General features: G+C 39.9%; 1 protein-coding gene across 1 annotated transcript; it reads right to left on the bottom strand.

The window, feature by feature from the left end:
• Positions 1 to 25,062, bottom strand: LOC149793593 (uncharacterized). The gene is made up of 6 exons (XM_089967553.1): positions 23,990 to 25,062; positions 5,152 to 5,268; positions 2,939 to 3,061; positions 1,843 to 1,995; positions 1,279 to 1,440; positions 1 to 733 (listed from the first exon to the last, which is right to left on the bottom strand). The coding sequence occupies exons 1-6, from the start codon at positions 24,657 to 24,659 to the stop codon at positions 711 to 713; spliced, it is 1,248 nt and encodes a 415-aa protein (XP_089823679.1). The 5' UTR covers positions 24,660 to 25,062; the 3' UTR covers positions 1 to 710.
• Positions 25,063 to 27,942: the final 2,880 nt, after the last annotated feature.

Below are 27,942 nucleotides of genomic sequence, written 5' to 3'. Positions count from 1 at the left end.
ATATATATATATATTGCAGAAGAATTGTATACAATAAAGAGTTGTCACCATACTGTTATAATCATATGGTATTTTGAAAACAGGTATGTCATAATGATGTAAGCGTATCGTTTTGTTGCACTGCATGTCAGGGCCTTCATAATATAATGTCTAATCCGTTCGGTAGTTGCACTGTCTGTCAGGGCCTGGAGCGTATCGTTTCGTTGCACTGCCTGTCTGGGCCTGGAGCATATCGTTTCGTTGCACTGCCTGTCAGGGCCTTCATAATATAATGTCTAATCCGTTCGGTAGTTGCACTGTCTGTCAGGGCCTGGGGCGTATCGTTTCGTTGCACTGCCTGTCTGGGCCTGGAGCATATCGTTTCGTTGCACTGCCTGTCAGGGCCTGGAGCGTATCGTTTCGTTGCACTGCCTGTCTGGGCCTGGAGCATATCGTTTCGTTGCACTGCCTGTCAGGGCCTGGAGCGCATCGTTTCGTCGCACTGCCTGTCTGGGCCTGGAGCATATCGTTTCGTTGCACTGCCTGTCTGGGCCTGGAGCGTATCGTATCGTTGCACTGCCTGTCTGGGCCTGGAGCATATCGTTTCGTTGCACTGTCTGTCAGGGCCTGGAGCGTATCGTTTCGTTGCACTGCCTGTCAGGGACTGGAGAACATTATGTCTGATCCGTTCGGTAGTTACAACAGCTACGCCTCACATTACATCTTTGTTCTCATTCATCAAATTCAACTGCATCTGTAAACAAATGTAACAACTGAGATATCCAAGAAAGAATATGATGTTGACAGAAAGGAGAATAACAAATTTTCTAATGGTCCAACTATCATATGTCATATTTACAGTTATTTAACGTTGGAACTTTTTCTCCTTTTCGTAAGTAAAGAAAGTGGACGTTAAAACAAAATCAAATCGCTTCACTTTTCATAAATGAAATATCATCATAAATCGTTTTTTGATGGTGAACGTATGTATTATTACAGGATTTTACTTCTGTTTTGTTAGAAGTCCTATTTTTCTGCATTGAATCTCTATATGGTTATATACTATATTATCTTCAGTTATTATGAAATTGAAGAAACAAAATAAGTAGTGATATATGATATCTGGGTTGCAATATATGTCTTGTTGACAGAATTGGATCGATATACCGTACTCAGACTAAAATATAACTTTAAACTTTTCCAGAAATAAAAACAGCTTTTGTCCTAAAGTTTAAAAAGAATAATATTTCACATTCCAGAGCAAACATCATTGGACAGATAAAAGAAAATATAGCATACCATAGTCAGCTTCCTCAAAGAATTTTTGAATTTCCTGCTGAAGAACGTTACGATCTTCTTCGTACAGATTCTCAACGGCTTCTGAATTCATCCCTAAAAGATCCATGTTCTCTTTAATAAAGTCCAGTAATTTGTCTTTCTTATCATCATCTGTGTCTTCTTCTAAGAAAGGGATGGATAGAAAAGATAATCGAATATTCGTTGGCATAAAAACAGGAAGAGTGCATGGAAAATTGTCATATATTAAATTTACTCAAGCTATCCTATAACTTGCCTCCGTTACTGTCTTTCTTCCAGAAAGAGATAAAAACAATAAAAACAAATGTCTCACAATCAAACAAAAGTGATGTTATAGGATATTAGAATACCGTATCTCAACTTTTTAATATATTAGTTTAGCTCAATGACTGGCGTGCTAGCATATCTTATAGGATCTAGAAATTTACCAAACTTTCTCGCCTAATTAAAATATATACAATATGTAACGTGAGGGTTCTACCTCCCTCTCCACGTGCGTTGGTGTATTTTGTGTGCGTGTGTGTGTGTTAATTCTTCATTCATTACCTCCCGGCAAATCTTGCAGTGCATCTTTGACCAGAAAATAGTCTTTCAGCAGACCATGTAGTAAAAGCCTCTCGTTAAGTGGATCCCAATCCACCATATTGCGGTCCAACATCGGCTTCAGTAGGTTTATTTTTATCATGGATAACGGCATGCCTGATATTATGAAAAGGAATCCGTCACATGTCGATTTAAATTTAAATATATATCACCAGACTGTTGTGATTTGGAAATCGAATATCTTCGTTCTTTCTTGGTGCAATGAAAACGCCTCGATATACTCGACTCTCACCGGAAAGAAACGAAGATATTCCAAGTCATTTATTATGTTCTCAACTCAAATCCCAAAAGTTAGTTAGGCTTTACAAAGGGAGAACTTGGACACGTGTTTGGTGCTGTGATCAGAAAATGAATCGCCTTTTAGTTTTTGTTCTACTATGTTGGTTATTTTGATCATTATGGAGTCATGCTTAAAACTGAACTAAACCAAAACATCGGGGTGGAGATCAAATCGAAAGAACAGCTACCATTCAGGCAGGGTTCTAGTTTAAAAAAGTCATAATCTGCTGCAACAATGTTGTTGAAAACTCTCCTTTTAGTGTGTACTGAGCTGCAATAGCATAATGGTAAAGATACTGGACTGACAATCCGTGGGATATGGATTGAATCTTGCCTAGACAAGCCAGAGTTGGCAACGACATCGCCTTACACTTTCGAAAGTTAAACATTCATCTTAGAAGTAAGCATAGAAAATTCCATACCGTATTCAACTGCTGCAATCAGATTTTCATGGTCGTGTATGGATTGCATGAGTGATTGTTTTACAAAGTACGGGACAGCTTATAAGAGCAATAACTGCCAATGACCAAAAGTAAAGAAGAATGAAGAATACATTGAAACGTTGAGGTCTGATAAGGCTAACTATATTTACTTAATTTAGTGCAAATTTTAACTTTAGCTCGTCATTATTAGATTTAAAGCAAGTTTGTAAAATGTCATAGCTTTTTTATCTACAATTAGGAACTATTTTCATATATAAAAATGAGTAGCAGGTCCTAAGAAGGCAAAGTGGAACTACCAGTAATAATTAAATGCTTACCTTCGCCAACCTGCTCTTGAACCCTGTCAAGTTCTATAACTTTTCCTGGTATACTGCTGAGGTCAGATAGTCGCTGTTGGAATAATTCGGGTTGTTTCAAAATGTGATTCTTAAAAACAGATTCTGTAATTTAAACCAACGTAGTTCTGAGGAAATAGAAATTCTGTAGTATATTGCAGAACATATCAAATCGTTTAATACTCCTAGATACCATGCACTAGAAGTAGCAACATAACTATGATAATGTGTCTCTCTAATTTTGGAAAACTATTTCAGTCTGAAAAACCTCCCGAAGCTAGAACGTAGAAATCCTACCGTATGGTACACGAACCTAACAGGTAAGAATTCACTAACAGCGAGGAAGCGTTCACTAACAATAAGGAGTACTTGGTTTGTATATGGTAAACACAGTATTGAAATTAAACCACATTTCTTTCCACGAAAAGCCTTCAGCATACACGTTCATCAATGTAAGGAGATACTATCAAAATTTTCTGCATTGCTATTCATTATAATACCGACCATGTAGATGGCTGGTAATGTCTCGCTATTCATTATAATACCGACCATGTAGATGGCTGGTAATGTCTCGCTATTCATTATAATACCGACCATCTAAATAGCTGGTAATGTGGAACTGACTGAACATATCACACAATTTATGCACGAGCGCATTTCCAGTTTACAAACATTACATTCAGTTTTAGTACAAAGACATTTAAACCACAAATATTGGGCTATGTCATCAGAAATATGTTTATCGTCCGATATTCTATGCGCAACAACAGGCGGTAAGGTTAAAGGTAATTTTACCGGCATGACAAAAGGAAATGTATTATTACCATACCCATATCTTCTACTGCATCAATCGGTATCACTTCTGCTGACACCAAAAAAAATGGATATGGCAGTTTATTCCGAAATATCGGTCTGTTTTATAAAAGAATTACCGTTCATTTGAACGAATTCAACATTACTCTGTTTGCTTTTTCCGCTTTGTATTATTAATAACCTGATATTACGTTCATACATGATTAAAATCAATACTATTTCTACATTGGTATTTAGTGGTCACTACAGTTAATCTACTGACGGACTTGTAAAAGGTAAACAGTAAAGTTGCGTCTAGGTTGATATTCTCATCTAAAAACCAACATAAAACGATAAAAGACCTAGCTTTTTTATAGAACCAATAGAGAATCCGACTTCTAATCCGATTAAAATCGGATCTCCGCTTAGGGGTCATGTTTCGGTGACCTATGTAATTACCATAATCGCTAATTTCATAAGCCAATCTGATGAAGTGTTACATTTCTAGTTTGGATGAGTAGTGTGGCTGAAGAGCATCAATGAGTGCCGAAAGATCAAAAACGATCCCATTGACTTTCGGAATCAGACCACAATTAATAGTTTCGGTTCAGTACTCACGAATGTAGACCCACTCTATATTTAGAGTATTTTTTCCTATCTCCTTTTGGTGGTGATACGAGAGTTAGATTTAGGAATTCTTGGTATGGATTTAAAGGTAATTGTTTATTCTTTAGAATATGAGCTTATGGTGTGGTTGCCTGTGTGTGTTTCGGTGACAGTGTACAGTGAGTAACTAGGTCTTGGTGATGACCTGGAAGTGAAATCTGTGTTCCATTGCACGTTGATTTGTTTACAGTCCAGCCTTTCAAAAAAATGCCAGTGAACCTGCGACAAGAACTTCACCGTGAAGTCATCTTTGAAGGTATTTTAAATTAACATATGATTTGTATTGATTGTCACATAGTGGAACGTTCAGTACTGAGAAACAAATGTAGAGAATATATAGTAAAATTAATTGTGTTCTGGGTCCTTTCAGATTTTCGAAAGCTGCGTTTCCATTGGCTAATTCAAAGAAAACCAGAACATAACCATTAAGAGGTCGCTGTTAGATCTTCAAGTAGGACAGTGGAGATCTGACTGATCCGGCTGCATAAGTGCAAATATCTCATGTATTCGCTGCAGTTCTTTATCTGACTGCCTGTGACTCAAAGATATTGCACAAATATTTTTTAATGCCGCTTCAGGAAACTTACGGCGTTATTAATTCCTTTTAGTATAAATGTATATATCCTGCTTTCTTAATAGTATATAATAGTATTTTAGTGTTTTTTCTTGATAGTAATAGTAGTAGAGTACTAATTGCAGTAATTTAGTATTAGTAATTGCAGTAGTAGTAGTAGTACCTATTCTGTCTTCCGCAGGGTAAAATTCTCTGCTGAGGGCATGTAAACGGTTGCAGATTAGTATTTCCACCATCTCTATAGGTGATATGAATCCCTCTGGATCAGAGAGCTCGCAACCTGCAGTGAAAATGATGAGAATGGGACATTATCTAAAGAAACAAAACTTACAGTCATGTTAACACTGATGAAAATTGCTTATGGCCCCATATAGAAACTGTAAAATTATATAGGCAGCCTTTTAAAGGATACAAATACCGACCGCAACGGTGGCCTAAGTCGTTAGAGCGTTCGTCTTCGATGCGGGAGGTCACGGGTTTGAACCCCACTGAGTCATACCAAAGACTTATAAAAATGGAACTTGCAGTTGCCTCGTTTGGCGCTAAGTATTAAGGGTTAGTGTTAGGACTAGTCGACCTGGTGTCAGGATAATGTGATTGGTTTGGACATGGTGCTACCTTTCCGATTACATAAAATGCTTTTAAAACTTAATTCCTTACTTCGATGAAAAAGTTATGTTGCAAACCCATCTTAAGGCGATAGTACTATGTTTAGTTGTTGTCTGTCTGTTGTTTAACGTTTTCTTTTTTTGTCCTTTCTATAACTTTGCAAGCCGCTGAGAGACTTAAATGAGACCTTACCAACATATACACAATAACTAGACGATGTGTAACGTACTAAGTCCGAGATCAATACGAGAGTACTATTTAAACCACACACACACACACACACACACACACACACATATATATATATATATATATATATATATATATATATATATATATATATATATATATATATATATATATATATATATATATATATATATATATATATATATATATATATATATATATATATATTTGAAGTTCATAGGATCGCATGTGTCTCGGAGTGACTGATATAATTGTAACAAACTGACAACAAACTATGCAAAATAGCTTTTATATTTTGTTTTTTACTAACCTTAGCTCTTTCAACCTTCACTGTGACTTTGTCATAAGTAATTAGAAAACAGGTAAAAACAAAGAAAACGTTGAATATACAAAACTGTACATCACTATGGACCTGATAGAAGTCCTATTTTGAAATTGGTTTGAACTCCAATGATAAAATATGAATCTAATTGATCTAATTGATCTCATTGATATAATCTAATCTAATTGTCATTAAAGGTATGGACATGACAGAAGAATTCTCTGCTGGACTTATGTCCATCTACTTTGTTATTCAATCATATTCATGAAGAGTAATCTCTCATTTTGTGTATTTTTCTTTTTCTTTTCTACGACAAATTGAAGGCCGCAGATTTATATGTCATGTATTATGTATATTTAATTTGCATTTGTTTTTTTTTCTCCAGGATTATAGGTTCTGTATGATTGTATTTTGGACTTGACCTTATCCAAAATCAAGCTCACTCTGTACCTGCCTAGTGACATTCATGTTTTTATTTTGCAAACAAATAATACATAGGTAATATTTCTCTGGGAGTATGGGTTAAATATTAGGATTATTATCAATAAAGGTGAACATGTTTATTTTGGTCTGGGTATAGGATACTGGAATTGCCCCCTGAAGAACATGTTCTTTACTATAATTTTAGTAAGAGATTTGTATCCGTTTACAACTTAGAAATTTCTAGAAATGCACGTTGGACCTTCTTTTGTGTCTAAGTTATTTTAAATATAATTTTGTTAACTTGAAATAGTTTTTATTCTTGCGATAATATCAGAAGCGAAAATCAATTTTATTGATGTGTTCAGTATTTGATTTGAATTAGATTATTTATTCAAATTATTCTATGAAATTACGAGGTGTTCATCAATAACATTCTTAGACAAAAACATTAATTTGGAATTATAGTGAATTCAGACAAGGACGTCTTGGATTATATTATTGTGATTAATTAGAAGACTGTTAGCACCTCATCACACTTCAGTCCACTGGTACATAAGTACATTCAAGACTACATGCACATCAACACATTCAACGTATGATCTTATTTCGAACACCACAAGAATTTAATAAGAACTTTATTCATTAGGACTGACGATAGAACTGTTTGTACTAATTGGAATTTAATTTGCTGTACTGTAAAGTCTTTTAAAATTATCAATTGTTATTCAAGGAAATAAATAAATGTTGAATGTTACAAAACTTCTTGGTTTTCGCTCCTTTCTGTTACTTAATTTAAGACGATATAGTCGTAATATATATAATAAATTATTATCTCTGTCTCTCTCTGTCTCTCTCTCTCTCTCTCTCTCCGTCTCTCTGATCGATCGATTGAGACTATCTCAGACAAAAATATGAGGAAAAGGAGCGGAACGGCTTTTCACCCTTGGTATGCGATCATGTTTCTGACTTATATCAAATAACAATATTTCCAAATGCACTGGACTTATGAGATATCACTTTTGTCAGAGAAGATTTATAAAGCACTACAAAAATGGCAAAGACGCCAGTAATCAAACAAATTCGAAACTTATAATTCAATACAAGCAGAATTCGAATCCGTACCGATAGTAAAGGCACATATCGCCTAGCACTCGTTCACCAACCACAATGGCGCACACGGTCATGCACTCGTCCCCTGGAAAAGGAGGGAACAACGTCCAAGTTAAGAATTCAAAGTATACGAGAACTCAGTAGCTACGCAGCGAAATTTAACACTACAATATAACAACATGCAATTTTATGAAAATACATGTTCATCAGACCGACAGTTTGCTGTCTTCAAATAAGCAAATAATTTAACAAAATATTGTGATAAAAATGAAATACTTTTTAAAAAAAAAAAAAAAACAGAGGATACAATTTAGCAATAACGACGATTCCGAAACAACGAATACATGTTTTGAAATAGCAAATGAATATTTCCAGATATTTTTTTATTTTAAACTCAATAAAATTTACTGTCACAGAAAAAGAACAAAATCTCAACATACGTGTTACTTTCGGGGGCACCCCTACGAATCGCAAACGAAACAGTTCGACAACAATATTATACCCCGTTCATATCAACAGGCATAAAGCTCAGAAACGTCATTTACCGTATTTTACGCAAATTAATGTAAAGAGGGCTTATCTCAGCCAACCTAACCTCTTGTTTTATTAGTACACGTCCTTATTTCAGTTCTCGAGTGTGTCAAATTATCAGTGTCTATTTATAGTTTGTAAGAAATTGTCTCTGCAAATATTTTTTTTTTATTTTGTCTTTGTTAAGCGACAGTAGTTAAGTGGGATACTATAGGGACAATGGGACTTAGCATTAAAAAGACCCCTGGGACAATATAGGGACAATGGAAATTTAACATGGAGAAAAATCGTGGGTCACTTTAGGGACAATGGGAATTTAACATAGAGTTTGGGACTGTCTAGGGACAATGGGAATTTAACATGGGAATAGAGTTTGGGTTTGTCTAGGGACAAAGGGAATTGAATATGGGATTTTTTTTTTATTTTTTTTTTTAAAAAAAAGTTTTTTTAAATTTAAATTTAAATTTAAATTTAGAAAAGGGGTAGGCAATGGAAAGGCTATCTCTTTTCGAGAAATATGGTTGGCCCTGAAAAGGTCCTTTGGGTTTTTTCTTCTTTTAACTTCTTAACTTTTTCCACCATCCTCTTATTTTGTCCATCATTCCTTTCTTCTTTTTCTTTTCTGTTTCTGGTATCCAGTCCGGGTGACCCATGGCTCGGAACTTGGCCTATATTTTCATCCAGTTGTTATTCAGTTGGTCGAATTCTAATTTCTTCTTCTTATTCTGTTCTTCCTTTCTTTCTTTAGTCCACCTTTCCTTTATGTTTTCTACTTCTTGGGTCATCACTTGTTTCATTATTTCTTCTCCTTTTTTCAACCTGTTCAGTCCCCTCTTCATATATGACAACTCCGTCCAATACACTATATGTTCTAGGAAGCACCGGACTTGGATGACATAATCCAGTGCTTCCTTCAAACTCCCCACTCTTACATAAGGTGGGTCAATAAATCCTCTTGATTTGTTGACTTCATCTTGTATCATTCCTTCTATTATATGTCTGGCGGCCTTTATACGTTCGACTTGACTGGTTACCAAGTGTTCTTTATCTTCATACTCCCATTCCTTTTGTATCCTTTCTATAGCATATTCTGCATCTATTATCCAGAAATAGATATGCCTCAATAGATTAAATAAATCAGTCACTTGCGTCATCTTGTCTAGATTATTCTTTGTAGAATGGTTTGAACGACGAATACTGTGGGTTCTTATACGAAAAGCGCGGACGTGAAGGAAAACATCCCCCACTTTTTCATTTCATATAATAAAACCCAAACTATACTCTCCACATACGCTAAGAAACAATAAACAAATCCATAATCTACTATCCACACAATCGTACGTGAGCGGGTACAAACACAAACACACAAACACAAACACATACGCTAAGAAACAATAAACAAATCCATAATCTACTATCCACACAATCGTACGTGAGCGGGTACAAACACAAACACACAAACACAAACACATACGCTAAGAAACAATAAACAAATCCATAATCTACTATCCACACAATCGTACGTGAGCGGGTACAAACACAAACACACAAACACAAACACATACGCTAAGAAACAATAAACAAATCCATAATCTACTATCCACACAATCGTCCGTGAACGGGTACAAACACAAACACACAAACACAAACACACAAACACATACCCTCACACTATCTTAAAAAAGAGTTAGTGTTTATATTCACACTACTCTACCTACACATTGGCAAATTGATGGTTATTTCTTTTCTAGAGTATTGGGTAGCCCTGAAAAGGGCTGTTTTTTTGGAACTTCATGGACACCTGGTTAATGGTGGCACCTTCCAGGCCTGGCGCCACATACACATCTTATCCCCCAGTTACTTTTTACTTTTTTGGGGGAGAGAGCAGAGGCAGGATATATCGCTTCAGAATCCCAATTTTCGCTCTCTGGGATTCTGAAATTTTTTCTTCTCTCCTTTTCCTCCTCCTCCTCTTCTTTGTATCTTCTCTCCTCCTCTTTGTATCTTCTTTCCTCTTCTTCTTTATATCTTCTCTCCTCCTCTTCTTTTTTTCTTCTTTCCTCCTCCTCTCTTATCCTTCCCTCCTCCACAATGGCTTCCGCGGCCAGTTCATTCAACAGGCGCCTGGCATATTCCAGATGCACATGAAGTTCCAACAGTTTAGACAGTCTCGTGTTCATTTTTGGTGTTGATCAATCAACAAGGGTAGCTAGACTGCCCAGCGAGTTTCAATTTATAGTGAAAGCGCGGACGTGAAGGAAAACATGCCCCTAAAAAAACATAAAATTGATGTTACCTACATCATGACCAAAAACAACAACGCGCGGACCTAAAAGAAACACTCACTCACTTTTTTATGCTACCCATCACTATTTTAAAATTTTTTATAAATCACTTCATTAGACTATCCACATACGCAAAGCAATCCAATCTAACTCCAAATATACACCTCAAAGACCAAAAAAACATGATTTTAATCTACTATTCATACCAACTTACTTAAGCACTTACTAACACACAAACACATACCCTCACATTTTTTAAAAAAGAGTTAGTGTTTATTTTCACACTACTCTACCTACACACATTGGCAAATCGATCGTTATTTCTTTTCTAGAGTATTGGGGTAGCCCTGAAAAGGGCTGTTTTTTTGTTTGCTATGGCATTCCTTTTTTAGTTTCTAAGAATGCGATGTCCTCTGAGGATAGACGTTCTGGCGATAGGTCTGCTTCTTCGGAAAGAAAAGAAGAACTCTTTGGTGTCGATACGGCAATCGACAAAGCCTCTGTCAGGTTCAGGTTGCTGCTGCTGCTGCTCTTGTTGTTGTTGTTGCTGCTGTCTCTGAAGTCTGTACTTCTCTGTCCATTCTTCTTTTTCCCTGTTCATTTCTTCTCTGAAGAGCTCTTCTATCAGGTCTTCAGTGATTTTTTAACATTCTCACATTCTCTATTTCTTCTGGCTTCGGTATCAGACTGTGTCTGACCCTATGCAAATTCACGTAGGTTTCGTTGAGTTTAGCTAGTTTGGAGCACATCTTCTTAGGAGGATGAGTCGACAATGGATGGTTAGACTGGAAACAACCCGGTTCTTAAAGTTAAAGCGCGGACGTGAAGGAAAACATCCCCCACACGGTTTTTGAGTCGCAACGTTTAGTGAGTGTCATGAGAGGGATAGTAAGAAATGAAAGAGCATCAATCCAACATTCTTATAGCTAAACAAAAGACAAAGGCATTTTTTTTCAAAACACAACATTTTTTATTCAAAAATCACTTAACACTAAACAACAAATCTAACATTTTTAACAATAATCCAACAATATAACATCAAACAATTTTTTTCAAAACACAACATTCTTTTATTCAAAAATCACTTAACACTAAACAACAAGAACTCTAACATATTTTAACAATAATCCAACACTAAAAGTTTCTCCACTAGGTAAAGAGGGATAACAGTCTTCCATGGTTTCTAGTAATCTAGGATGACTTCTCTCAAACTGTTGATTTCTATGGTATTATCGAATTCTGCATACAGGATGACGTTCACCGTTTCATCAGGGTCTCGGTCTTTAAACTGAATTTCCACACGAATCTGGCCGGATTTTATAGGGTGGAAATGTCCCTCGTCGCTGCCTTGGTCTGGAGTGAAATCGAAAGCCCACAAAGCGTAGCCTCCTGCATAATCCTCGTACGTAATACCGTGACTGGTATTGGTTCCTAACTGTCCGGTGGCTTCGTACAGGGACAAGTACGATCTCAAGTAATTCTTCTTGGTAAAGTCAGGTTCGAAAGGTCGGGTACACAAGGTCTTGCCATCGCGACTGACTTCGATCTTGGACACGCCAAAGTGTTGAAAGTAGAAAGGATTTTTTTCGGCAGCTCCGTTGAAGGCTGTATTCTCGACGATACCAACGATCAAACGTTTGGGTAACTGTCCTTGGAACAGATGATCTTCGATCATGGATCGCTGTCCCTTGGGAATGGTGAAGGTTTTCACTTCCACGCGGCGTATGGGATACTTGGCGGTCGTTCTACTCAACGTCTGACTGATGTCGTTTCCCACTTTAGGTAACACTTCCACACGGCGTACGTAGAGTCTGGCTTCTAGGATTTTGGTTTTGTAACCGTCACTATCAGCCATCAAATGGAAAGCGGCACTGCTACGATTCAGTCTCAGGCGGACATCCACCCCGTTCAGCAAATACTTTTCTTGCAACCACATGTCCAAATGCAAACGATCCATCAGTTCTAAACTTGTGTCGGCTCCCGTGATTCTCTTTCTTCGTTCTAGAAATCCATCATTGTTGTCTTTCTTTTCATCAGTTTCCAATATTTCAAACTTGGTAGGTTCGTCAGCTTCCCATACCACACAGGCATTGAGATGAGTGTTCTTGGCATCTATTCCGTACGTCAAGAGATTTTCCAGGTAGGCACGATAAGGGTAAGTATCCATGCTGCTACTGACCAGTTTGTTATTCAAGTAGAAGTCCACTCCACTGAACAAGGAATGCATGAAATTGTTGACGGGAGCTACTGCTTCATCGTCTATAGCACCTCCAGTTTTATCTAGAATTTTGACTTTCAGGTACAAGTAACTGCTATTCAGATCGATGTAATCTTCGGGCTGTCCTTTGATTTCAAACTCGATGGGAGCGGAATCGGTTTGGTTTTGCCAATGCGCACCCAATCTCCTACGGCCAACTCTCCACTTTTCTTGGGGACAGCCCTCGTCGGGGACGTACCAAACAGGCGCTCAAACACCAACACTTCGTTGTCGGGAGTCACGTCTTGCGGGGCACGTCCGATGCTTCGATGGTAAGATTGGTTGTACGCTTGCACCAGGTGCGGTAAGATGTCGATGTACTTCAGAGTGTGGTGATGCGTAAAATATTTCCACATGCGTTCTTTCAAAGTGCGTTGAAAACGTTCCACGATGCTGGTTTTGGTTTCGGGATTCTCGGTGGTAAAAAAATGAATGTCACGTTTCTTTAATTCTTTTTGGAAAGCTTGGTTCAGAAATTCGGTACCTTTGTCCGTTTGCCATCGAAGAGGGTGATGACCGCTTTGTTTCAACACTCGTTGCAGGGCTCGCACTAACTCGCTGCTCGATTTGGAAGTCAAGGGCACGACCCAGGCAAATTTGGAAAAGACGTCGATGACACAAAACAAATATTTGTAGCCACGATTGTAGCTGGCCAAATGAGAGACATCGGCTAAATCGGCTTGCCATTGATGATCGATGCCTTCCACTCGGGTGCGACTTCTGGCAAACTTGCGTCGAATGGGTTTGTGTAGAGTGTAGGTAGCTTGCTCTTGTAACCATCGTTGCACTTGAGGTAAACGGAGACTTTTCAGTCGAGTTTTGGCAGCACGATACAATTTTTGAACTCCTGCGTAACCTGCAGGATGCGAGGGATCGTAGTAAATGCTGGCTAAGACTTTTTCCATTTTTTTGTGTTGGTTGGTGTGTTAATAAGACACCCACTCTTGGAGGATGCTACTCTTTTTCTCTTGGGGTATTTTCTTGGATTGCAATGCTTTGCGTGTGCGGCCAGCAATAGGCGTCGAAGAGGAGAAGGATGTCTGAGCGGGGGATATCGGTTCTTGTTTCACTTCTGTCTTCACTTCTGTCTTCACTTTCTTTTTCTCTTGTGAGGAAGAAGGGGTGGCCATCATCTTTTTAATCCATCCAATTCTGGAGGTAGGTGGTGTTGTTAACTTGCGTACTTTTTCTGGTGGAGTTTGAAACCCTTCCTCTTCTTCTCCTTTTTCTGTCTTGGTCACGGGTACTGGTGGTACTGGTACTGGTACTGGTGATGGTGCTGGACTTTTCATCAAGGTCTTAAAATCTTTCAGAGTGGGTAGAGCTGTTTCGTCTAAAGCTTTCTGGTGAAAGAGTTGCAGTCGTTGCAAGAGTTGACCGTACTTTTGCGATTTTTCTGTTTCGGACAAATCTTGGCGATCCATCAAGGACTGCAATTCGTGTTGTAACTGGGACATCTCGCTCAAATGGGGATTGGGAGGTAAATGCGGGGTGCGTTGTTCTTGCCACCGATGGTATTCCATCCATCGTTTGTAAGGCACTAAAGCTAGTTTTCGTCCTTCCATGGGGTTGTCAGGGGTCGATTCTGAGATCTTGGGACTTCCGAAGGCCTTTTTATCTTGCTCCCACCAGTCCTCCCAACATGGTTCCCAAGACTCCTTTCAGTATGGGGCCTAACAAGAGAGGTAAAATACCTCCACGTTGCACTAACATCTTCTTTTTTTGACGAATGGGAATTTTCTTTCGAACCATTTGGCGAAGAACGTGACGATGTTTGCTTAAGCATTGTTTCTGGTGTTTGGACAAAAGGATCGTGCCTTTCAAAACGTTCAAACAACATTCGCACACGGTATCGATGACCTCTTTGGAGGCCGTTTGAATGAGTTTTTTTCGTAGGGGTGGAGAAGCTTTGGACAGGACAGATAACATGTCCCCATGTTTGGCTAAACGTGGTGGCAGTCCTTTCCTTTTCTTTCCTTGGGGTTTTCTGGAGGGTGACATCTTTGAGTCTTCAGGAGCACCGAAAAAACACTGATACCCGACTTGGTCACAGGCCTTTTTTATACTGGAACGCGTCGCCACTGATTGTCTTTACGTCGTATCACTTTGAGGACAGGCATGACACGTCGTGCAGGGGTACGCAACGGACTAAATCGAGCCAGTTCTTGCTTGGACAAATCCAGTAAACTTTGTAACATGCCCGATCTTTCTTGAACTTTGATTTTGGGAGAAGGTACTTTGTGAGCAGCAGCCACTGCCACTAAATTGGAAGGTCCTGCCACTGGGGAAGTTCTTTTGGGGGTCATCAACGGAGAAGTTCTTGGTGTGATCAACGTCTCCAAGTACTCTTCAGTTCTGGGTGTCATTAACGGAGAAGTGGACAAACGTGAAGCTGCCGGAGACGCAGTCACCGCCGTGGCAGGTCGTGGTTTGCGAGTGTAAGGTTGCGTCCTGGCCGAAGTGCCTCTCTTGCGACTAGTTTTCTGTGGACTTTTCTTTTTCTGGGGGCTTCTTTTCTTTTTCCGGGGTGGTGTCTGGTCAGAGGAGGGTCCTGCCACTGGAGAAGTTCTCCTTGGGGACCTGGTCTTTTTCTTCTTGGGGCTTCGTTGGACTTTTGTCTTGGGTATAACTTTGGGGGCATTAGGATCCCATCTTAAGAGTGAGCGAATGATGACCCCTCCTAGAGTACCGCTCCCTCCAGGTTTCAAAATGATTTGTTTTTTGGTTTGAGTGTCGATGCGGGGATCGGCCAGTTGGACCAAAGCGACTTTGTTTCGATCGAAAAAGCGTTTGGTTTGATGAGGAATCTGAATGATTCCTTGGAGTAATTGACGTGCCGTCACTGTGAACCATCGTAAGACTTCTTTGAGACTAGCTTCTAAGACACGAGCTCGTGTTTGTGGATCTTTTTCTCGACTGATGCCATACAAGGCACGAATCAATTTGACGGGAAGATGCGACTGAAGGGACGTTATGTTCGCACTGAGAGTGAGACAGACGAAAAAGGGTCTGAGGTTTTTATAGATTTTTTATGGGGAGTGAAATGAAGTCGAGGACGGAGACGTGTACAGGACAGGCCCTCCGTCTTGGCACCAGTGGTGAAACAAGTGGGTACGAAATCGCAAATCCTCGGGAGTCGTAGGTTTCAAATCGACGAGTAAATAGGCGTGTGGAGTTTGAGTGGCATCGTCGCACGCCTGAGTCAGCCAAGGCGTTCCTAACTGTTTGGCTAAGACTTGCACTTGCGATTTATCTCGAGGGCTTTTAAACAAGACCATGTAATGCGCATTGAGACTGATGGTGCGATGGGCTTTACTTTGTTGAAACAAATTTTGGGTGATGTAAACGACACTGGCATTACGGTGATGCCCTTTGCGCGTGAACCACAGTTTAATTTCTTCTTCGTCTTCTCCTAACATGTCGTCGAAAATGACCAAATGGGTTAGACGGGAGTCAGAGACGATGCCGTCGTCTTCTTTAGGAATGCCTTCCACAAACACGATGGAATCGCCTTGACTTTCTCGCAAGAGGCTGTACGCCGATTGCCACTCTTTGTAACACCACACGATTTGTTGAGGGGGTCGATCGATCAAATGATGTTTATGTTCGATCAAACGTTTGACGAATTCGGTTTTGCCCGAACCGCTAGGTCCAGCAATGAGCATGTTAAAGGGATGGCGAAGATACAAAGCCTCCCAACTGGCACGATCTAAGTGTTCGTCGATGACTTTGACAGTAGAGGAAGAGGGAGCAGAGACAGCAGAGGTAGCCATGGTGTGAGAAATGTCACTTGTGACACGAAAAACAAACAAGACAAGAGTTTATATACTTTTTCAGAACACGTTTATTGAATGTTTCAAACATGAATACGAAAGACAAAAATGCATAAAAGCCAAAGGCTTAAGTACAAGAATAAAAGGCACATGATAACCATGAACGTGGAATAAACACAAGTGTCTGTACAATATGTTTTGGGTAAAGTTCTAACCAGTTCTATAGTAGGGGTAAGGTCACACAAGTGTCCTCCCGAAAGGGTCTTTCAGGCCTGTCCACGACAGTCCTGTCCTGGGTGACGGGTTCTTCTGGCACCGTCACTAACACAGGTTGAAAAGTAACTTTTTTCCTTGAATAACTCTCGTGCATACTGGGCCACCTCTTGTGTCCAAGCCTCAAAACCCTGGTCTCGGTGATGTCCAACATTTGACTCCTAACCAATCTGGTTTCTTCTTCGTCAACGACATGGTAAGTTACTTCAATGAACAATGAACTATCGATCTTGCCTAGGGTTCCTTTTCATATACAGACCAATACCAACGTGACCGTACGGTAAGGTGAAGTGATTGGGAAGTCGCACTCGCTTCTGGTATACAATTTGATAGACTTTTTCCAAGGGTCGACTGACGATGTGGTGAGTGGGTAAACGTACAATCTTGTTCGGTTGATAGGTGGTCACTTTAAAGTTTCTATCCTCTCCCGATTGCAAGGCTTCTTTCAATACCCCAAAGTTGACCACTCGACTGGTACGATGATTCAGAGTCAGTCCTTTCACTTTGCACTTCGTGTGCACTTCTCCTTGTTTGTCCCGGTATTCGTAGCCGTAATTTTTGGGACCACCACTGACGAAACTTAGAATCTTGTCGTCGGGATGCTCGTCTGTCCAGGCTCCTAAACGGTCTCCTTCGATGTCAGGGTGCTGTTGAATCGGGTGATGGATGTAAATGCAACTGTCCGTGTCAAAGTACAGGACGAGTTCTTCTAACAGTTCTAAAGCTTCGTACAATTTTAAGCGAGCATGAGCTGTCACGTAAGCCGCAATGATGACGTTTCCAAAAGGGTCGTCTTGTACAAAGTCCAGATATTCTTCGTAATTGACCAAGATCAAATCCTCTCGAACGACGTCCACGTGTTTCATGTATTTGGTTTTGTCGTGAATCATCTGGAAGTAGCGGGAAGGTTCTGTCAAATATTCCGTCTTGGGTAAACACGGTCGTTGTGCCATTTTACCCCACAAGCAATTTAACATCACTTTGGCAAACGATCGCCTGCCTTCGTTTTTTTCGATGTGGTCTAAGGAGATGCCTTCTTGTGCGTAGTATTTCTCTTTGAATTGTATTTGGTCTTCGGGAGTGTGACACCAGGAAGGATAGCCGCTGGCTTCTTGTTTCAGTTTCAAAAAGGCATCCACGTAGTCGGCGAAAATGCCTTTCTGAGTAGGGTCACCCTTGTGGTACTGCTGTGTCTTGGGAAAGTGGCAAATTTCGTACACTTCTAACAGTTGGTATCCCATGTCCAGAGCTTTGAACAATTCCACGCTGACCCAGGTTCCCGTCAAGGCACGTTCTTCCTGGCTGTGATGGCAAGGTTGGTCCTGGTTGCACGTTTCGGCACAAGTACGGCACAAGGGAAACATCAGTTTGCCTTGACAATGGTGAGGTAAGACGGGATGGTATAGGTTCGTGGGAGGCAAAACTTTACACTTGATCAAGCCTTCGTATTGTCGAATGTTTTTCAGGTCAATGTGTTCTGTGAACAATTGCGGGTGCCCTACAGGAAAGCGACAATATTTGCACACGTAGGGATACAGCGAACACACGTCCAAGTATTTGATTTCTTCTCCTTTCTCTTCGTCGGCTTGGTACAGCAAACAGGTGGCATTGGTCCTTCCTCCGTACAAAGTATCCCTCGGGTTCAGCGGGTCCATGAACTGGGAACTTTCCACGAGGCGTTTAAACTCGGGATCGTTTTTCAAACGGTGATCGTACTCGTGTTCCCACATTTCCACCACTTGGTATCCTTGCTGTTCTAACTTTAGGCGTCGCTGACAAGTGTCCTGGTACAAGTCTTCCATGGTTCGTTGCAAAAACTGATTTTTAGTGCCACGGTCAGGGTAACAGACGGGACATCCGTGAAATAAGCAACCGTTAAACTCTTACACGATCTTGGGGTTTTCTAAGTCCCAACCATCTACCGAATACGTTCCGATGGTCTTTTCGCCTCCTCCGTTGCGGGCATGCTGAATCCATTTGTCTTCCTTGTCGCACAAGTAATGTAACCAACGTAGGGCTTTGACCGAGTATTGACGCTTGACATAGTGGGTCGTTTGAGGACTGATGACAGCCACGGTGTTTTCAGGCATGAATCGTTGGCGGTACACTAAGGAACACGCTTTGGCAATGGTGCAAGCTTCTTTCAAAGGATCGACCCCTCCGTGATCCATGAACAGTTCTCGAAATTTTCCACAGCAACGCCGTAAAATGTCCACGTCGGAACGACAATACTTTAACATTTCTTCCTGAAAGTCGAAAGGGTCCGAGGCGTGAGCCTGGTACCAAGCGTAGAAAGCTTCTCGTTGTTCGGTACGCATGTTGTCGGGGTGGTAATAGTGAGCCTCAGGCAAATGGGGTAGAACAGCATGTTGATTGGCTTCCGTATTGAAAAAGTGTGGAAAGTACCCTTTAGCCATTTCTGTCATTCCAAACGTTTTAGGCATTCGGCTCAAAGGCATGGCCAGGTAACTCATCGAATCTTTAAACTGTACTTGTCCCACTTGCATGAAAATGATTTTGGCTCCGTTCAAAATCACTTTAGGACGTTCGGTGCCATGTTCCGTATAGTACCTCAAAAGAAACTGTCCATCGTATCCGGAGAAATTGTGAGCCATCACCGTGGCATGACGATGACAATCTCCGTAACGTTCGATGTCCTCTTGGCTCCACGTCTTGTCGATGGGGTCTAAGACCCATTGGGCAAAATCGGCTAACGTGTTTGGTCCCCGAAAGATTTTTTCACGCCCTCCAGGAATCTTGCTGCAGTGAGGGCAATGACTGAAGATAGGTTCTTGAATGCACTTCTCGCACGCTCGATGAGCCACGCAGAAATTAGGGATGTGAATGCCAGTCTCTTGCATGCATTCGAAATCGAAAAAGATGAAATTGCCTTTCTTCTTGTGACCGTCCTCTTTCACTGGTGGGGGTTGGTATTTTTGCACGTAGCATTCGTGTTCCAAGTCCACGATGTGGTGACAAATGTGACATTTTTTCTTTCCTCGACATACGTGTGCCTTGGCATTGTTGGTAAGTATGCCTTGTCCACAGGTAGGGCACAATCTCAAGAGTTGACAAGCACATTTCTGCTGTGAACCTTGCGTCTTCAGATGTTGCTGGTAACAGGCAGGGCTGACAAACGTACGCAGACAAGTTGAACAAGGCACTGGTTCTTCGCTCAGACAGGGTGGAGAGGCCAAACATCCTGGGCATTTCAATCCACAATGCTTGTGTTGCTCTCGATTGTTATAACCATAATCACATTTCTCACAATAATAACCGTATCCCAGGAATCCAGTGATACTGGTAATGGTATCGAAATGGTCATCGTGATGATAGACATGAATGTATTTTCCGTCCTTAAAGTCTTGGCCTCGAAACAACAGAGACCCGCGCATTTCTTGAGGGTGCACTTTCAAGGTGTAGCGTGGAGCTAGGGCATCTTGCAATTTTTGCATCTCAGGAATGCCACAGGGTGTGTCTTTGGACAGGCCAGCTTGTTGCAACAGGAGTTCTGCTTCGTTTCGTTGTTTGGTTCGGTTCGATTTTCGAATGTTCTCCCAGGTTCTTTTCCATTCTACCGTGTCGTTCTTGTTGGCATAGGTTCGTCCCACCACGATGGCACGGGCTAAACACATCTGGTCTTGAGGGTTGTTAATTCGGACAAGACTACGCTTAATGTTGCGAAGGTCGTCCACCAATAACATCTTTTTGCGTCCTGTCCCTTGAGGAAGAGAGACGTGAGCCATTTTCAGTGTGGCTTTACCATCGGTGATGTCAAACTGGTCATTAGATTGTTGTACGTGTTGAATCTTGTCCATGACTTTGGAAGGGGTTAGTTCTGCAGGTCTGCTAAACTCGATCCAAACAGGGGATTTCAAACCGTCGTGATCTATGGATAGTGTCAAGCGATCGTCTTCTTTGGGTTGACATTGTCGCTTGAGTGAGGTGAGCAAAGAATCCCACATCTCGGTGATAAACCCTTCTGCTTTCTCCAAGGGTACGTCAGCCTTGAAATCTTTAAACTTCACCGTGTAGGTGTAAGCCGTGGTTCTAAATTTTCTAGAGGAGCGCTTTTCCGTCTCTTGAATGGAATAGTACTTTTCAGGGTTGACTAAGGGTGGTGAACTTGGTTTAGAGGGTTCGGATTCTGGTTCACTCATGTCCTCTTCAAAATCACTGGCATGAATTTGTGCCAAGATTTCAGCCCTGGTACGAGGCGATAGATCACGTTTCTGCCTCTTACTTTCTTCTTCTTCTTTCTTCTCGAATGAATGGGATCGTTTCATCTTGAGTGCAAAACGTCAAATGACTCAAGTTTAAACACCACAGACTAATTTATAGTCTTGGCAAACCAGCGTATATAAAAAGGGTGTGTGTCTTGTCCTTTCACTATTCATTTCACTCTCAAGCTGAGCACAACGATGGAAGAGACTAACCAGATGGAACGTTTCGTCAGAGCTTTGCGAGGGGTCATTAGAAAATTCTCTTCAGACCAGCCGACGGACTACTCTTCTTCCTTTCGAGATAAAAGTCAAGATACTTGCTATATCTGTCAGAAGAAAGGGCATTGGTCTTCAGAGTGTCCAGACCATCAAAAAAGAACAAAAACAGGGACTAAAAGAGACAAAAGTCAAGATACCTGTTATTATTGTAAAGAAAAAGGACATTGGTCTCCAGATTGCCCAAAAAAGAAACAAGAGGAGTCAGAAGAAAAGAAGGATTCCTCAAAAGAAGAGAGGGATTCTTCGGAAGAAGAGAGGGATTCTTCAGAGGAAGAAGAGGAAGAAAGAAGACAATTCTATTTAAAAGAAGCAAAGAAACAGGAGAAGAAAAGAAGAAGGGAAGAAAATGAGGAAAAAACGGTGAAGAAATTCAAAAAACAGAGAGACTAAACAAGGAGAAAGAAGAAGTCAATGAACTTTTAATTAAAGTGTTCTGTGGTGAATTGTGAATTGGATTGTAAAAAATGGATAAAAGAATACATGAATGATATAAGGTAAGTGTCTTTGAGTTTTGATTTTAAAATAAGAAGCTACACTCACGCACTCATACACAGACACGTACTATAAGGGTAAAATGGGTGGGGTTTATTTTTGAGTTATTGGCAAATTGAAATTGTATTTCTTTTCGAGAAATGTGGGTGGCCCTGAAAAGGGCCTTTTTATTTTGGTGTAGGAGTGAGTTTAACCAATCAACTTTAACTGCCTTAAGCCTTTGCCACGGCCAAGGCCTACTTCTGATGATTGGGTTGAAATCACTAAGGGTGGTACGACAGGCTTAGTCACAGGGTTGGCGTGTTTAGCTCGGGAAGGTCGTATTCTCTTCGGTCGTGATAAAGAAGTCTGATACATTTGTTTCAGACTTCTTAACTCCGCTAAAATGTCCAACAGTACCGTAGCCGTTTGATTTTCACCCTCTTGTTTCTTTGCTGCTACTTCTTCTTGCTGTTGTTGCTGTTGTTTTTTTTCTTACCTCTTCTTGTTGCTGTTGCTGTTGCTGTAGGAGAAAAGCTTGTTCCGCTTCCTTTTGTCGTTGCATAAATTTCTCCAATTCTTCTTTCTGTCTCTGTCTAAAAGTCTCCACTTGCGGTAATGAAGAAGGTAACGAAGGTTCTGGAACAAATTCTTGCGAGGTAAGAAAATCCACAAAATCCCAGTGTACCTCTTCTGAAAGTAAGTCCGGGTTCCCTTGGGCAGTCTCCCCTGCTGGTGCACCCCAATGGATCGTTTTCTGAGTTTCCGTCATGTTGAATCACTGTCGCATAGATTGACTGCACACAAGCGCTAACGAATCTATATAGACCACGTGACGTCACAGACTGCTCTCTTCGAATTGGATGCGAGCTGACTGAATTTTGTAACGCGTGTTCGGATTGGTGAATGAATTCAATCCGTTTCAATCCTTCCTGTACCTATAAATAAGCACAGTTCACTGCATTGATTCACCTATTCTCGTCGCTTCAAGATGTGGACCACAGTTGAGTCATCCACCCTTGTGTCTTCCATGATGTTTAGGACGGACATGCTCATGTATGTCAGGTCCAAGTGGACTGTTGTTGATAGGACAGATACTAGTCAATGGATGAGGAGAGTTTACACAGAAAGACAAGGATGTCTCAAGAGGGTACTTGTGTATGGACCGGTAGTTAGAAGGAGTTTAAGAAGAAGAAGAAGAAGAAGATGTGACAGATGCCATCTATGTTAATATTAATATTAACATAAACCCAAAGGCCCTTTTCAGGGCCAGCCATATTTCTCGAAAAGAGATAGCCTTTCCATTGCCTACCCCTTTTCTAAATTTAAATTTAAATTTAAATTTAAAAAAACTTTTAAAAAAAAAAAAAAAAAAAAAAAAAATCCCATATTCAATTCCCCTTGTCCCTAGACAAACCCAAACTCTATTCCCATGTTAAATTCCCATTGTCCCTAGACAGTCCCAAACTCTATGTTAAATTCCCATTGTCCCTAAAGTGACCCACGATTTTTCTCCATGTTAAATTTCCATTGTCCCTATATTGTCCCAGGGGTCTTTTTAATGCTAAGTCCCATTGTCCCTATAGTATCCCACTTAACTACTAGCGACCTTCGTCTCGTACAGGCGATGTATTAGAAACATACTATAGGAGTGCAGATAACTTTATCTTCACCTTGTGAGACTTTCTATGGTAATTCTTGTGATATCCTTTAACAGCTGTAAAGAATTGGTTCTGCAGAAACTGTAAGACAATCTTTTAGATAATAAACTTTGTTTTGATTTCAGTTCTGTTGAGAAATAAATTGGAAAACAACTTTACATTATAGTATTTGTATCTATGGAATATGGTATAACTTGCTTGCAGCTAGATTGGTGATGACGCTGATAATCGTGTTTCCAATTGTACAATTGTATTAATTTAGTGCAATCCAGGAAATAGGCCCTGAATGCATTAAAACAAAAAAAAACGACGCTATTTCGGGATTGCATTTATCACTGAAATTTAAAAGAATTTGTAGCTTATTGTGTAGGGCCAATCCATGATCCAACTCAGCATCGACCTTCTTCTTTCTCCTGGGGGGGGGGGAGGGAGATGGATGGGCATAAAATGAGTGCATGGCCGAGTTGGATGGGGTCCTGGTGAATGTAGTGACTGGTGCTCGTTACTATCATCACAGGTTAAAACGCTTCTTCGAGCGAATTATAGTTCCCTCTATATGTACGCAACACGTTACCTGTCATTATGATGGCTAACGGCAGACCCTCGCACAGTTTGGCTAGTGGTACACTATATTTATCCAGGTCCTTCCCTTGGCACACGCTTTTTAAAAGGGCAACAGAATCTTCCAATGTTAGTTTTATAACTCTCTGGTTGTGAGTAATAGGTCCTAGTTTGGCAAAGTGTATTGTTATTGTAGATGTCAAAATTATTCTTACCATCGTTGTTTTTCTGATAAATGATGACAAAAATCCAAGAAATTTATCTGTCAAATCTTTTTCTTTGTGCAAAATATCTTCTACGTTGTCGAAATAAAATAAATGGATAAAAGCTGAGTCTTCGATTGTCTGAATTAATGTGTCCAGCCAGTCTTTAAAGCCATGTCCATCTTTCAGTAGATGTTTATGTTTTGATTTTGTCAGATCAAGAAACTGTCGTTCGAATGTTATCATGTCCTCAATTCTGTGCTTCCTGAAGTCCAGTGCATATTTCACAGTTTTGTCTGGTAGATTTCTAATAAATTGTTCTGCAAGTCGAGTCTTTCCAATAGATTTAAATCCACTGATGATAAAAATCCTTTTACACTCATGCCAGCCACTCATTAATCGTTCCAGCTCACTAGACCTGCCCTGAAAATCAAATTCAAGGTCACAGTCAAAACAGCTGACGCTGGCTGCCTCAGCCATATTGATTGATGTTTACGTGAGTAAGAGAAGCTAGTTACATTTTGTCCTTTACTAGATCCGCTTGGTACCAAAGTACATCCGTATCTACATCATAACGGTACAAGAAAGTAAAGAATGTAGCGGCGCCAATTTAATCCAGATCGAATCATTATCTAGTCTCTTCGCACTAAATGTGCTGGGATCCAGGGCGGACTTGAAATTGGAGCAGCCACGGGAAACATAACATACGTCAACATTATAATGTATCAGACGAAACGTTCCTAAGTATTATACCCAAACAGTATTTATCTCAGTACCACTGCACTCACATCATAGCCATACGTTCTCCCCTCTTTATACCAAATGAAACTGTTACGTTGTTGTTTGACGTGTAGTCTTCCCTTCCTCGTAATTCATTAAGTTATGACTCTTGCGCGTAAACATGACTCCACTTGAGAAGTCTATACAATAGGCGTATGGATGAGTAATTCTTGAAAATTACCCGGCTTTAAGGCTGTCTAATCATCAATAGACAGGCAGTAATAGGAGAATTCAACCAAGCAGAGATTTTGTTGATAAATGACTTTTGTTATTTCATTATTTATTTCCAAGCAGTTTTTAGTATACTTTTATCTTTTGGAGATAAACTGTACTCAGTTATAAATTATGGACTGAAAACTCACTTGTAGTCGATCTGATTGACACTGTTTACAAGCTACTTAAAGATAGACCTGAGACCCCCATATTATCTCAGAATTATTCAGTATAATGATGTATGATGGTGAAGGCAATGTCTGAAAAATTCATCGGTTAACGGTTTAGGTTTAAATATCCATGTCAAATTATTCTCCCTAGTCATTGTACGACTTTGACAGTCTCGGTGCCTTTAGTGTGTGCAATGTCACAAGAGTAACCCCAATTACGCGCACAGTGATTGAGCGTGAAGACCGCAAAGGATGTTTTCTGATTATATCATGGGAAGGACGTGTGTCGTTGGTGGATGTAGCTGCAATAGTATGTCTTCATCGTCTAAACATCAACAAACATAGAATATCATTAGCTAGCAATTTCTTTAACCGCTAAACGACAAAATATTAAAAAATATCACGTATCAAACCATCGAATATGAGAAAGAGAGAGGGTGGGTAATGTAAAGATTGCACACGATTGCTGAAAATACTCATAATTTCACAAAACATGCACCCCACCCCCGGCACAATAAAAGCTAGAGAAGCTATAACGAATATTGGATAAGGATGTTGTTGTTTTGTCATTGTTGTTGTTTTGGGTTTCACGCCAATTTTCAGCAGTGATCAAATTACCTTAGTAAAAGCACGGTTCTCTTCATCAGCATGACTTTGGATAAACATTGTTTTTATCGCACGCAAGTCTGTCCAAAGCAGACGCAACAATATTAAAGTCCTATTATTGACGAAAATGTTCTCAGGTACACTATCACATATATACATACATACATACATATATATATATATATATATATATATATATATATATATATATATATATATATATAGAGAGAGAGAGAGAGAGAGAGAGAGAGAGAGAGAGAGAGAATGTAAATTGTATGTTTAAGTCACAGCAAGGAGAGAGAGAGAGAGAGAGAGAGAGACTTAGCAGAAGAATACGACATACATGTACTTTTAACAGTGAATTTCATTATTTTTTTTTTTTACTAACCATGACTGAGTACAGAAGTAAAATTCAACCGCGATAATATAACAATCAATGAGGGTAAAAGAGAAGGGGATGATTCAAGTTGTGAGATAAACGAATGACTGCGCGCAGTCTCAACACTACAAAGTCAACTGAAAATACAATTTGTAAAATCGCTGGAGAGAGAGAGAGGGAGAGAGAGAGAGAGATGCAATCATGCCGTTCGATTAACCAATCAGAGAGAGTAAATTAGACACACCTTCAGTCCGCCAATTTCATCCGAAAAGCTGATTGTAACGATAATGAATTGGTTAGGGGCCAGCCATATATGACGTCACGCAAGTTTGGCGAATTCTTATGCCCCCCCCCCCCCATCACATTTCGTCAAAAAAGATCAGACTCCCTCATATGTGATATCATAAAGCTTTAATCTCCCCAAAATGTTTTCAGAAATTAAATTGGTTTGAAATCACTTTCAATAGAAAAACACACAACGATTTAACACTGCGTTCTGAATTATTTATTATTATATGCTAATTTTGTTCAAAATTTTTTCAAGCTTCCGTTGACCTAAGTGGTTAGAGCTTCCGCCTCGGTTTCGGGAGGTCGCAGGTTCGAACCACCACGGAGTCATACTAAAGACTTTAAAAAAATGGTACTGGCAGTTGCCTTGCTTGGCGCTCAGCATTAAGAGGTTAATGCTAGCACTCGTCGGCCTGTCATCACTATAAACTGCCACAATGCAGACATCGTAGCGATATGACTGAAAAAGTGTTAAAGCTATGTCAATGATCCAAATCACACACACACACACACACACACAACAACAACAACAACAACAACAAATATTCCGTTGTTAGTTGTCGAGTTGTTTAATATTCAAATGGCTAATGTAATAAAAATGTTACCCTCTGAAATTATTAATTATCTATTGTCCAAGAATCAAATTTCAGCGTTGATTGCTTTAATAGAACTAGGGTTGTGAAATACTACAATGCTTGTTAGATGGCTTCGTGTAATACGAAAATCACCTACACAAAGACGTACTGGATTTAGAAGCCTGTTGACATTTTTTGTTGTACAAAAATATATAATTAATATAAAGACATTTGATTCTTTATATGTCACATGTCAATTACTATTATGCAAAATGTTTGCACATCATTCGTATGAATAAAACTATTCATAAACATACACAGTGTCCTATTTGTGGCGATTCTTGCAAGATCTGAACACAACACGCAAGCCAGTGCTAAGTATACAAGTAAGCGTAGCTTTTTAATGAACATAGGTATCAGAGGAAGTCAGTCGTACTTAATATAAATATACATATCAATTATGTAATGGTGCGAACCAAAACCACGTTTTATTTGTATTCTCTTTGGCTGTCACACCGATACGCCATACTGCTTTTCATTTTGGGTTCATCTTACAACGTCACATGCTATCGTGTTTTCTACAAAAAAGTTGCTCGGCTATTGACGCGGAGATCACATTTTGATGGCAGTTAATAACTATATCTCCTAATCCAGTGAATGAATGTGCATCAAGTCTCCATAGGGCACGTTAAATGTCAATAACATTGAGATTTCCTATCGTAGTGTATAGCATTCAAGTCGACCTTTAATAT

This window comes from Sinohyriopsis cumingii, chromosome 8 (genome assembly GCF_028554795.1).
Source record: "Sinohyriopsis cumingii isolate HCF-2022 chromosome 8, ASM2855479v2, whole genome shotgun sequence".
Lineage (NCBI taxonomy): Eukaryota > Metazoa > Mollusca > Bivalvia > Unionida > Unionidae > Sinohyriopsis > Sinohyriopsis cumingii.
This window is presented reverse-complemented; position numbering and strand designations above follow the sequence as displayed.

Bases quoted from the DNA above. Each gene is read 5' to 3' on its own strand.
- LOC149793593 (XM_089967553.1), bottom strand. From the start codon at position 24,659: ATGGCTGAGGCAGCCAGCGTCAGCTGTTTTGACTGTGACCTTGAATTT. The intron at 5,269-23,989 runs GTAACGTGTTGC...TTTTCACTGCAG, and splicing joins GTTAGCCATCATAATGACAG to GTTGCGAGCTCTCTGATCCA. The intron at 1,996-2,938 runs GTAAGCATTTAA...TCATAATATCAG, and splicing joins TCAAGAGCAGGTTGGCGAAG to GCATGCCGTTATCCATGATA.